The sequence below is a fragment of the Plectropomus leopardus genome, chromosome 13 (genome assembly GCF_008729295.1).
Source record: "Plectropomus leopardus isolate mb chromosome 13, YSFRI_Pleo_2.0, whole genome shotgun sequence".
Lineage (NCBI taxonomy): Eukaryota > Metazoa > Chordata > Actinopteri > Perciformes > Serranidae > Plectropomus > Plectropomus leopardus.
In genome coordinates, this window is record NC_056475.1 from 17,295,283 (window position 1) to 17,308,559 (window position 13,277).

At 40.2% G+C, this 13,277-nt stretch overlaps 1 protein-coding gene across 7 annotated transcripts in view; it reads right to left on the reverse strand.

Annotated features, from left to right (window-relative positions):
* Positions 1-9,516, reverse strand: part of tcerg1b (transcription elongation regulator 1b (CA150)) — a 32,635-nt gene extending 23,119 nt beyond the window's left edge. For 4 of the 7 annotated variants that reach the window (XM_042498911.1, XM_042498910.1, XM_042498909.1 and 1 more), the window contains exons 1-8: positions 9,456-9,516; positions 7,613-7,856; positions 6,313-6,465; positions 5,417-5,696; positions 5,080-5,322; positions 3,326-3,385; positions 1,260-1,460; positions 6-112 (exon numbers count right to left, since the gene is read on the reverse strand). In XM_042498911.1, coding sequence (XP_042354845.1) covers positions 6-112; positions 1,260-1,460; positions 3,326-3,385; positions 5,080-5,322; positions 5,417-5,696; positions 6,313-6,465; positions 7,613-7,856; positions 9,456-9,502 — 1,335 coding nt within the window. In that variant the 5' untranslated portion in view covers positions 9,503-9,516. The remainder of the gene's footprint in view (positions 1-5; positions 113-1,259; positions 1,461-3,325; positions 3,386-5,079; positions 5,323-5,416; positions 5,697-6,312; positions 6,466-7,612; positions 7,857-9,455) is intronic. The other 3 variants (XM_042498913.1, XM_042498914.1, XM_042498912.1) reach the window with 1 other exon arrangement.
* Between the last annotated feature and the right edge of the window lie 3,761 nt (positions 9,517-13,277).

Consider the following 13,277-nt stretch of genomic DNA (forward strand, 5'->3'; position numbering starts at 1 on the left):
CATACCTCCTTCTCATTATTAGTGTTTTCTGTTTTGTTCTCCTCGTCCTCCATCTCCATCGCCTCAGCTTCCTCCTGGGCCAGACGCTCCTTGATCTTTTCTGCTTCTTTTTCTGAGGACAGCGTGGAGAAAAAGGTACACACACACAAATAAACTGTCAGGAAACAGTAAAAGGAAAAGTGGTGTAGCGTAGCTTAACCTGCTAGTTATCAGTCATACCTGCTGCAAGTTACACTGGTAAAACTTCAGACAGCTAATGTGGGATCAGGACACATCTTGTTTGAAAAATGACACTAGCTACGGTTACATGCACATTAATAGTCCACAATTATTACGAACACGATAGTATTCTGAATTTGATGTGGGTCTTATAAACAGCATATTCCATTTCAATATTCTGAATTAGGCTGTTTTCCGAATTTAGCATTTTGTGATTAAAACATTACAACATGGGATATGACGATATTCGGGTTTTAGGAGCATTATTTAGGCATGAATACAGCCGAATCGGAATATGTCTCTCAACTGGGGTTTTTACTTTACTTTTCGACACGCAACCTCTTGTCTGTTTACAGCTGGCTCTGTGCGTTGTGGTAGATACGTTGTATGCAAACCAACTCGCCAACAGTTTGCAAATACATCCACGGTGGAAATACATGTGGAAAAGCCCTCCTTTCTGGTCGGAAGAAGGAACACACCTACTTTTAAAAACGACTGACTTGAATATCAACAGGTTTTTGAATATGCACAGATATCACAGCGCCGACCTTTCACCAAGGTGAAGGAAGGAATGAAAGAGGGAGGCTGAGCTTGAATTGTACATCAAGCCCGCCAACAGAAGGAAAGTTTGTAAACATCCTATTTTGATGCAAAGAAGAAAACTGACAAGCTGCTCCAGCTATTCTACATTTCCGTATTTTATAATGAGACGACATGTTAAGGCACGCAAATCTGAGCATACACGGCTGCATGTAAACAAGAGTGGGAGTGGAATTTTCATTTTCATTAGACATGTAGACATAACTAATATTATCTTATCTGGAATAAGGGTAGAAACTTGACTTTTTTGTGCATGCACTCAGTGGTGCTGGTGAGCTGAAAATCAAAGTGGGTAAAGCTTTTGACATTGGTGATACTAGAAACTAGCCTAGCACCAATCATCAACCAAAATCCATCTATGTTCCACTCCTGGCCAAGCATATCATCCCACCAAGTCAGGCCTGAGGAAGCTTGTTTGTGCACCAGTCAGCAGTGCCTACCTTTCTCCAGCAGGGCCGGTGGTTTCTCCCAAGTGGACTCCAGTGTTCGGTTATTGTAATAGTACGTTTTCCCATCAGCTGTTTTGTACTCTGACCACTCGGGGAGCTGCAATGATCCGGCCATGGAGGCAGGAGCTGCCGAGAGAGCCAGCTGTGGGTGCATCATGGAAACTAAAGGCGGGCCCATGCCAGGAAGCATTCCTGTCATTAGTCAGAGAGGAAAGAGACACACCATGATTGGCTGAGACTCATCTTTCTGCCTGAGACACTAATAGTAGTTGTGGTGGACTATTCTCTATGTGAAATGTCTTTTCCCAGAGCTTACAATCGATTATGTATTAACAAAACCAGAGGTAAGACAGGGAGCGCCAAAGGCAGAATAAACTGGATTCACTGCAACCTAAAAAAGCCTGTTCCTCTACATGTTTGCCTGTTCATCGTGAGGGGTAGATATCAGGTAAGTGAGTAAATTAAAAGGAAGAAAAAAAATCATCATTCGTGGAAGAAACTGTTCGTCTAAAGATGTCTTCAAGAAGCACAACTGACTGACAACAAATACAGGCCACATACACAAACAGACAAAGCAGTGACCACACACACACACACACACACACACACACACACACACACACACACACACACACACACACACACACACACACACACACACACACACACACACACACGAAGACAGACACACACTCACACACACTTTCACACACACACCACAAGAGAAGGCATAACCACAACATGTAGCCCTAACTGCTATGCTACTGAAATACTACGAGGCAAAAGCAGTTGGCCTTATGGGAACTAACAAAGATGGTCTCAGTCTTAACTACAGTTACTGACAACACACCTCAAAATGCCTGATCTTAACAATCGACAACTCGGCCCAATCTAACAATTTAGATGCTAATTTTTCAAGTGTCCTCTCTCTAGTGTTTGCACCTTGGAACTAATTTTCTTTTCGGTTTGTTTGGAACAAGCAGAAACTAGAATTTTAAGGGACAGTTCAACACAAAATTAAATAATATTTATATTATCTCTATTTATTAGTCTTGATTGTTTTGATGTGAGCTGCCAAGTGTTGGCGATATCGGACGTAGAAGTGTCTGCCTTCTCTCCAATATAATGGAACTAGATGGCACTGGGCTTGTGGTGCTCAATGCACCAAAAGCGTGGAGCTCCTGTGGAGCAGGGCTGTGTGCACATACTGCTGCGCATGGCCAAAGATGTCATCGATGTGCTGTGAGACTCTGCGCCTTGAGCTTCGAAGTTGAAAATATTTAAAGTTTTATGCACGCCCAAAAACCACCAGAAAAACAAGTAACGAAGCTGCAAGAGAGGAGCACCTGACAGTTGCACTGCACCATAGGGAAACAATGTTTTTTCCTGGCGACGCTTTTCTAGCGATGCATCTCGGTGTGATCATCCCTTTCCTTCTGCAGTGATACAGTTAGTTAGCAGAAGTAATTTGGTAAAAAGTTCCTACATGAAACTGCAAACAAGGTTTGCGGATTATCTTGAGCAACCAGGTCATGATTTCTAGAAAGAGACACTGCTGTGAGCGCCACAAGCGGAGAGCCATCTAGCTCCATTATATTCAGGAGAAGGCGGACGTCTCTACAGCCAATATCCCCAACACTCAGCAACTAACACCAAAACAATCTACAAGGATACATAGTGAGAGGAAAAATATGCATTTTGGATTTTGAGGAGAACCGTCCCTTTATCAAGAAAATATATTTAAGAATTACACCAGTGATGACAAGTTTTATGCCTTGTAGCTCTGCGTTTTTACTCCAGAGTAAACCAAACATGTCGAGTCTGTAAGAATAATCATAAATGAGTTTAACAAGGCTTTAAAACATAAAACTGCTTGTTCTGCTTCTGCCTGCTGGAATGGAGGAAATTTCTACTGTACACCGGATGGATCATGTTCACAGCATTCACCACCATGCCACTGTTTGAGGGTTCCCATATATACCATATGACTCATGTAGACACCATTCACTACCATGCCATCTACTGTAGATCTGAGATGCGAGCGGCTGGGTGTTTACCGTTGGGGCTGGGGCCTGCCTTTACACAGGGGGCACCTACTATCTGCATCATTGCTACACCTGCAAGAACAACGGACAAGCAAGCATCTGGTTGAACACAGCAGGACACTAGACATGAGCTACCATGGTGTGTGTAAGAGTTTGTGTGTGTGGCCCCACTCAGACAAAACACACACCCAAATTTTGTTACAACAGTTACTCTGTCACTTTTGATGTTCATGTGCCTGAAGCTTATTGAGAGATGTTAGGAATGAGCACAGCGTGCATTAAGTTTACTAACTAAGATTTAATTTGAGGCTTAACAGAGTGGATGCATTATGTTGGAACGGCACAAATCTCAAAGTCAATCAGGAAGCTCTCAGTCTGATATTAGTCAGCTGATTAACAATCAGCGCTTATCTAAAATCGGCCCCATCTGATTGTAATTCTGATTTTGCCAAACACTTTGCCAACTAAGAACACAATAAACTGAGATAAACAACAAGAATGAGCTTCCTCTACGATCAAATTATGCCAAAAGGAGGGACAGAGGGAGAGAAAAGAGAGAATCACAAACACACGTGACAGAGGAGAAGAGAAAAGCAACAGAAAAAAAACTTGAAAGCAAACACACAAGAACATTTAATTTAAATTTGAGCCCCGGCACTCAAGACTTGTTGGTCAACCCTTAAACAAAATGTTGCCTGATAGATCTGGGCTGACCAAAGTAAATAAACTAATCTATAAAGGGATGAGATCTTTTGGTAAGCCGTGGGGATGCACGATAATATCGACACATCATCGGTATCCGCAGATAAAGGCTTTAAAATGAAATACCAGCATCGGCCCTAAATGAGCATTTTATTGACAGGCCGATAAGATAATGCAACTTTAATTCGTTGAAATTGGTCAAATTTGAGGCGTTGTGGATATTGTCAGGATTGACTCAAGGAGAGCATCATGTAATCCTTTTGAAGTTGGAAGAATTTCACAGCTTTTTTGGAAAATGTTACATAAAAATAGCTATGGCGCATTTTACATATAACCTCCGTTGAGGCAGTAGTCTGGGGGTCTGCATTAGGTATTTTTTCTTTTGATACTTTTTATAAATATATTTACTTTTACATAAGTGAAATTTTCAGTGCAGGACTTAAACTTTTGAAAGAGTGTTTTTACAGTGTGGGATTAGTACTTTTACTCAAGTAAAGGATCTGAATACTTTTTCCACCAATGCTAGTAACATTATACTCTCTATTTGCTATGTCCTTGATCAAGTCTTTTTTTGGCCCTGATCTGACTCTGTTAATATAGAGTCTGACGTGATACTTATTCTAACAAAACAGCCGGTGAAGAACCTGTGCGATATTTGATTATATATCTTACAGACTGAAAGAACAGGTGTGGTTTAACATGGCTTACTTCTTTTTCAGAAGCTACTTGATACAAATACAGAAAGACCTGATTCAAATCTATTAAAATGACAAAGTTAATTTTTTGATCTGATATGGGTGAAACTTTTGCAGAGAGACTTGATCAGGTAGAGAGAAGACATATCACTCTGAGCCCGGATCAGCCCCCTGCCTTAGGACAATTAAAACCAAAATTGTACCCTGGTAACCGACCAGTAAATCTGCAATATAGATAAGTGCAGTATTTGTGTAGGACTATTTTACTAAAGTACAAACTATCTCAACAGCAGTTCCTGTCTGTAGTATCTTGATAACAGCTTTATGTTGTGGGTTGTTAGTTTCTCCCTCAAAGTTTGCGGTTCTTACCTGGTAGAGGGATGTGCATGCCCGGCAAGGGCACCCTGAAAGGAGGCACCATGACAGGGGGGAAGGCAGGTATGGCTGCGGTGGGCTGGGCCACACTGTGAGGCAGAGCTGCAGGCAGCAGTGGCATGGTCTGCACCGCCGTAACAGGTGACGGCACCGTGGAAACAGTTACCACAGTGACTGGAGACACAGCAACAGTTGAGGACACCGTGGCAACAGGGGACAGGTCTGCTACAACAGTGGCTTTTAGAAATAAAAAGACAAAAAAACAGAACATTTATTTTTTTTCATGCTGTGTGTGTATGTGTGTGTGGTTGATATAAGCCTGTGTACTTACCTGCAATGGTTACAGAGGGGGAGGGGGTGGTGGAGTCTGGACTGGAGGTGAGTGTGCGGGAGGGGGTCGTGGACGGGGCCTGAGTCGGAGAGGCTGCGGCTGCTGTGCTGGCTGTAGTGTTGACACTGCTTGAGCTGGCAGCTGCAGTCACCCCCGCACTTGGACCCGGCCCTGCAGACCCTGCTACAAGAAGAGGGTTAAGTTCAGACTGCTGGATGATCTTGACACCGTCCGGTTTACTCCACGATGACTCTCTGGTCCTGGCGTTGTAATAATATGCCTGTAGAGGGGATAATAGACAAAAAAACAGCTGTAACTCAGGAACAAACTGTAACAAAAAATTTAAGTTTAGCAACAAATTACAATTTGTCATCTATCTCTGTAATCGCACCACATATTTTTTCTATTGCAATAATCACTTTTGTTTTGTTTAAAATTACTCCCAAGATGACTTTTTCTTTAGAATGCCAGCCCAAACTCCACTCCACTGTCTATCCTTGGATTTTCATTGATATTGTTCAGTAGAGACGTCCTGATCGGATCTTAAGAATCGATATTGGACTACACATTTTATAATTGTCTGCAGATCCATGTTTCTAAAAGGAATCAAGCCAATTTGCTCAGGTTTCAAAGGGTTAAAGTGATTAGCACCATTAAATCAGTCATGTATTTAATAATCTCATATCAGTACACAATATTCCACTCGTATACAAAAAAATTACACACCATTAAACAACCACTACTGATGTTGTCTCTGTCTTGAGGGGTTTACTTTAATGTACTTTTTGAAAAACTTTTAGAAAGTAAACATTCCTGATTCGTTCTCCATGGTTTTCCAGACTGCATAAACCAGTATAGGGACCCTGCTCGGCCCTTCTATATCACTTCCACCTTACCTTTCCCTCTGGCGTCTTGTTCTCTACCCAGATCTCCTCTGCAGGATTGAGTGCAGGGGCTCCAGATGTAGGAACGGGGGGCATCCCAGGCGGAAACAGCATCCCAGGAGGAGGTGGCAGATTCCCCATGGGAGGAGGAAGGAACGGAGGTCTCTGCAGCAAAAGATAAGAGACCCAGCTTTACATTTTTATATTGCAAGGAGTGGTGCTAAGAATATAAATTGCCCAATAAGAGTCCTCCCTGGTGTCCAGTCAGATAAGCAGTCGACTATTTAGCCAGCAGCCAGCACTTACCGAAACCTCTGAACTCAAATTAGGAGGTTTGTGCGTCAATATTTTATCAGTCAAGAGAGAATCGCACTAAATGTTATTATCAATTAGGAAGAAGTCGAAATAGATTAGCAGAAGTCACACTCCTCCTTGATTCTGTCTTGAGTTTTGTGTTTTGTTTCAGGAGCTAATGCTGCTGTTATTTGTGGGAAATTTCTTTGCAGACTGCCCGATGGCTGCCTCACTGACTGAAACACAAACTATGGATCTTGTCTCTGCTGAAAGATTTACCCTCCTCTTTGGACTTATTCACTAACACATGCGTGTTTACCATTGAGATGCAATTGAACTACACTGCCAATGGTCACTAACCAGTAAAATTTGAAAAGTAGGAATAGAAGAAAAACATTAATGTCTAGATTTTTGGGGGGGTTTGTTTGCTAGTGAAAGTTACAGGAATGCATATGATGTGTTACATGAAATATAGTCTAAACATAGTAATCATTGTGTAGTTATCATCATTAACTTTCTGCCATATGTTCAAGGGCATCTAAGGAAACTTTTCCACTTTTACTCCTTCAGCTTCCCCTGCGTAAGGGGTAGCGACAGTCCATCAGGCTGATGGGGAATTTCTTTCTTGCATGTCTGTTTATTTCTGTTATGTGGTATCTATAAACAAAGAGAGAAGCTCCTGCACACTGTCCCGCTTACTTCTGACACATGTGTTGAACGAATTAAACAACGTTTCGGTCTAACAGACGTTCATCAGGTATATCTGACACACCCGAGGAAGGTCTGTCACTGTCAGCAGTCAGCGGGACAGTGTGTGGGAGTTTCTCTCTTTGTTTATAGATACCACATAAAAGACATAATCAGACAGATAAAATTAAATGCACCCTCTGCGGACGCACCAGTCATTTTATTTTGTTTCGGTCTTTGTCTCTCTACAAACGCTGTGTAACATCAAAGTTCAGCCCAACACTTCCATGAAGAAAAACACATATGTCACACAAGAATGGGAAACAGTCACCTGTAGATGTGGAGGTCCGATGGGTGGTGGCATGCCTCCTGGTGGTGGTATGGGTGGCATGCTGGGGTCGAAGGGCGGACGTGCAAACGGCGGTCGTGGCGGGGGTCCCCTCATCATCCCAAAAGGAGGTGGTGGTGGCCTAAGGAGTGGTGGCGGGCCTCGCAACACTGGGGTCTGGGCAGGTGCAGGCGCAGGTGCAGGAACAGGCACAGGGCTGCGAAACCGCACTGCCTGCTGCGCCATTCTAATACAACAAAACAATATCAAGTGACTACCATTGTTTTATGGCAGATCACTGAATGGCATTGACAAAAAACCCTTTCATATGAGCACTTTGATCAGTACAACCATGATATATGCCTGCAGGTATTTGTAATGCTTGAAAAGAAATGTAACTACTAGGTAAGACTGGGCAACATATCACACAGGCCGAGATCCAGCCTACTTACGTTTGGCACTAGCAATACTTCACATTTTCAAGTTGCTGATAATAACGTCAGAGTGTACGATAGTATGAAGTAGAGATCCATGATAATATCAGTATTTCATCAGTATCAGCAGATATTGGCATTAAAATGACATATTAGACAACATGCTGATTTCTGTTGAAATTACAAACCAATATTATCTTGCACGGCCCTGAAAAACCAAAATCGGTCGACCCCTGATCCTGTGCCTCTATCAGTCATGGACATACACTCTCTGTGTGAGGAAAATGTGTACATAGATTTTATTTTTATATATTGTAGCATTTTTTACTTATGTTAGCACTAAATCGTCTTTTTTCCTTATTCTTTTGATTCTGACTCAAGTTGCTTTAACATGTAAATTTCCCTCCTGTGGGATTAATAAAGTCTTATTCCAATTCTGGGACAAAATTGGCTTATTAATTAACTTTACTCTAAAGTGTTAATTAAGGCACCAAAACTGTGCTTCACAATTTAAGAATATTAATTACATCAATGTATTGCCAGCCATGCAAAATAACAATATTGGTACTAGCTAAATAATCCACGCAGATCGTATTGAAGGTAGATATTTACTAGGAAGGAAGCTGCGAATTAAACTAGGCTAATTTGGCAAATAATTACAGAAACTTCGTAAATGTCGCGTTTTTGTCTATTTTGCTTGTATAGCTTTGTACTGATATGGTTCTGCAGCTTTATGCACAGCAAATGAGCTGCAGAAATACGACCCTGAAGATGCATCACACTGTCGTGGATGATGCTTTTGCTGTGGGAGCCTTTGGGTGTAGTGCTGAGTTCTCTCAGCTCTGTGGTGTTTATTACTCCACATGCTCTTCGGAGTGATGTCCTGTGGGCACTGTGAGAGTGTACACTTTCGTCCTAACATAATCAAACACGTAGTTAATCTCGTTTATTACTAACTGTGCTAAAAGAAGTAAGCAAGTCCATACAAAACACTGAATGAACGGAGTTTTGTGCTCCTGCCTACTAATGAATGTAGCATATCTTAGCTAGCTGGCTAGTTTAACATTTACATTAAAACACAGAGCACACGTACACACACAACGGGAGCTGTGTGTGAACACAAATTAGGGGCCTGGTGAGGAAGGTGAAGGGAACCATCTGGTTGTGTTTAATCTGACTGTCTGTGTTTACCGCGTGCCACGAGCGGAGAGCAGAGACGAGCCGCTTGGCAACACAGGCTAGTTAGCTACAAGCTAGTTAGCTAGCATGGCTACATTCACAAGTAAAACCACTGTTTATCGCAACCTGTCCACCAAAAACAACGCTAATCAACTTCGTATAAAATCACATCATATGCATAATAACATACCGAGCTCAAATTCATTTTAACACATTAATGGCTGTTATCTGACCTGTTGTCGCTGAACCCGATAGTCTCGCTCTCTGTCTGGTCCGCCATTACAGGAAAATGTAACCACTCTCTTCCTGGAAACGCCCCATAGTGGTTTCTACTTCTTCCATTCGCTAAAATGTGATATCAATCATAGTGCAGTCTGAGTTTTGTGAGCTCTGATTGGATGATGGTTTTCTCACGGAGATTGGCTGAGCTTTCATTGGGTCCCGTTTTTCATTATGTCTTTTTTTGTTCCGTCAGTGTGCAGGGTGTTGTTGATAATAAGTTGGACTTTACTGAACTTCCTTTTGCTTGGGGGCCACTTTTGCAAAATGAAAGGAGGTCAGGGGCTAGTCGTAGCAGTCCAATACATTTTGTGAGGGATTTTAGGACATTTCTATGATTTTAGGACATTTCTTTGAATTTAGGACATTTCTAGAATTTTAGGACGTATCCAGGATTTTAGAACATTTCTGAGATTTTAGGACATTTCTAGGATTTTAAGAAGTTTCTGGGATGTCAGGACATACCTAGGATTTTAGGACGTTTCTAGGATTTAACGATATTGCTAGGATTTTAGGACATTTCTTGAATTTTTGGATATTAGGGGCTTAGCAAGGACATCTGTCAGGAGGTGGAGGGGATCTTCCACTAGCACCCTTTTTTTTTAACAAGTTTTATTTTGATGCTGTTTTATGCACTCTGGCATTTTATGTATACTAAAAGTACAAAGCCAATTCCCACTGCGAACCACTTTATTTCTATTGTGAATTGAAAATGGTTTGGGGGACACCCAGTTGTGGTGTGTTGTGTTTTGAACAGTGGAGGAAAAACAACTGAAGTCCTCTACTTAGGCAAGTCTACCACAGTGCAAAAACTACTAAATTGTTGATGGATATCATTTATTCACAAATATGTTTATAAAATAGTTAAATACATTGAAAATAAAATGCATGCTTTGATCTTAAAGCACAAATTATTTTCAACCCTTATTGCTCGTACTGTACATTGGTTCTCCAAATAGTTTTATTTGGCAGTGTTGTACTTGATAATATCTAGATTTTATTCCCATTGAATTAAACTGTGCTTATTGTCTCTTATTTGGACTAAAGAATCTGCCAAATTAATGTAATATTTCTCCAGCTGTTTGCAGCTGAATAAATGGAGGCAATGGAGAGTACGGTTACATTTACATGAATAACCCATTGATGAGGCTTATCCTGATAATGATCATATTCGGGATAAAGTGTTGACATGAGCACAGAGAAATCAGGTTATTCACATTCGGCTTATACACCCCAGTTTATTTCAGAGTACTCCAGCTGCCATATCTGGTTTCTCATAAATGGAATATGGTGTTTACATGCTTAAACACATAATACTCCAAAAACCTTTTCATTAATGAATTATTGATTGTTCATGTCCATGTAAACACGCTGATCCAGTGCAAGAAATCTGACAATCTGCTCAGGTTTCAAATGGTTAATGTACTTTCCATATCAAAATGATTTACATCATCTCATAATTTTGTCAGGTGTACCAAGTTAAAGTTTTTACTATCTCATAATTTCACTTTAATGAGTTTTTACTCTCAGTTTTACTTCAAAAAGGCTAAACTTTGACTTAGTATATCATAATGACTCACTGTAATATTCATTCTAATTTAGTAGACTTTCTCATAGGTATGACTTGAATGTCCAAATGTGACCTTTAATTTCACAATTGTGTTGTCTCACAAATTATAGGCCTACTTAACAGAAATTAACATTTTGACAGCCTATCATATAATTTTGATTTTCCAAAATGTTTTATTAATCCAAACATTTTATCTTTATTTTTCTGTATATCTGCTTGCATCTTCATCCCAGTAGCACTATCACACACTGGCCCTCTGGGGATACTGTACCTTCCTTCGTGGGCGGGATGGTGATAATCTTAGAGTCAACTTTAAAAAAATGGAAAAAGACTTGAAAATAACTTGTGACTTCACTTGGACTTGAGCATTTTGATTTGAAAATACTACTAAAGTGTGCCACAAATCAATTAATTTACTGAATCAATTAACGTTAATGCTATTCCAATCAATTTGCAGGAGAGAACCATGAAGAACTAACGTTACATTACTGAGCACCAGTTAGAAAAATTATACCAAAGATAATTTTGTTGACATAAAAAAAAAAAAATTCAACAAAAAATAATTGCAGTGTTTAAAAAAAGTATTTATTGTTCCTGTAAGTATAATCTAGCCTATTATTACTCTGTTGTTAAAATGGCATTACATTTGCCCATTATGACTTGTTTAGGTCTTGAAGTAAGTAAAAGTAATACTTGGGACTTGCCTGTCTTCACTTGGGACTGGAGTGACCTCAATGGGAGCTACTATTGCCATGCCTAGGATCAAATGTAATGCAAATATCAGTGAGACCTGAAATCTTTATTGTTATAATTTAATTTAATGTCGAATGAAGTACAGAAAATATAGAGTACAATCAAATAAAATGAGCTGTACCGAAAAAGAAACCAAACATGATTCCCGTCAACTAAATTATGTTATTAGTAGCTCTCTCATATGAACATAACCTTACAAGTAAACTAATAAAATATTAAACTAATAGCTATGGAATCATCCTTCTGAGAGTAACAAAATAAAGATTTGGTCATTTGGAGTGCAGTGCCTTATAAAATGACAAGAGGCTCTGCTTAGCTGTGTCTGCACATCAAACAGAGAAAACTATACCCATAAACAAAGTCACACACACTCATTCACTCTTTTCTTGCACACACATACTTCAATCGGGGTCCCCAAAACCCTTAAGATTGGTCTCAGCTAGCCTTAAAAATCATTTACTTAAAACGCATCTAAAGGGAAAAAAAATCCTCAATGTATCTATTCCAGGTCAAATGTAAGAGTGGTTATTTTCTAGTACAGAGTGTGTGAGGTGCACACCAAGAGACCACCAAGTGAGCTGCAGGCTGAAAAATCATTGCTGGCAAATATATTTTGTAATTAAAGGTACATTGCTGGTTTGACCCAAGAAATTGGAGGTGAACCACTGCTTGTAACATGAAAGAAATGTAGAGGATTGTGATGTTCAGTCATGTAGACGGTGACCTTTTTTTTCACCACCTTCTCCAGCAGGCAGTTGGCAAATACTCTTTAAAAAAAAAACATTATTCTGTCCCTCTATCCATAAACAGTGTCTGTATGAAAAAGTAGAATGGACAGAAGAGATCTATGTGGGTCAGAAAGCAATGCTTACATAAAGTCCTACAACAATTTTGTGCCTGAAGTGACACAACGTCAGACGGGGCATCGAGACATTTATGTGAAAAGTAGTCTTAATAAAATACTGACCGACCCTTTAATCAGGAATTAATCTGATACAGACATCCAAAATGGAAAGTAGAGGAAAAGTATCACTTTTAACAGTAACTGATTATTGTATTAGAAGGAGCCCAATGGTATTTTGTGAGCCTTTGCTCTGAGCAGTTCAAGGCTTCACTCAAGTTGTCTTTTAATCTTAATTAAAACTGTGGTTGTCTCACTGTACAGTGAGTCACTGTGAACTGCTACAAGCCTGATCAAAAGAGGAGAAAAAGGATTAGATATGCAATTCAAGCACACTAATATGGCTCAAGATTAATTACAGTATTATCTAGACGCATACACCCATCCTGCCCTCTGCTGGAGGATCAGAGTATGGATTCAGTATACTCCAGATTTTTTAACTGTTGTAATGTTAGCAACAGGAGCAACACTCCCAGGCAGTAAAGTAATGGCTTAAATGTTGTGATTGAATTTGGTTGAAATCATCTACAATGCTACAAAAATTAAGGCAGC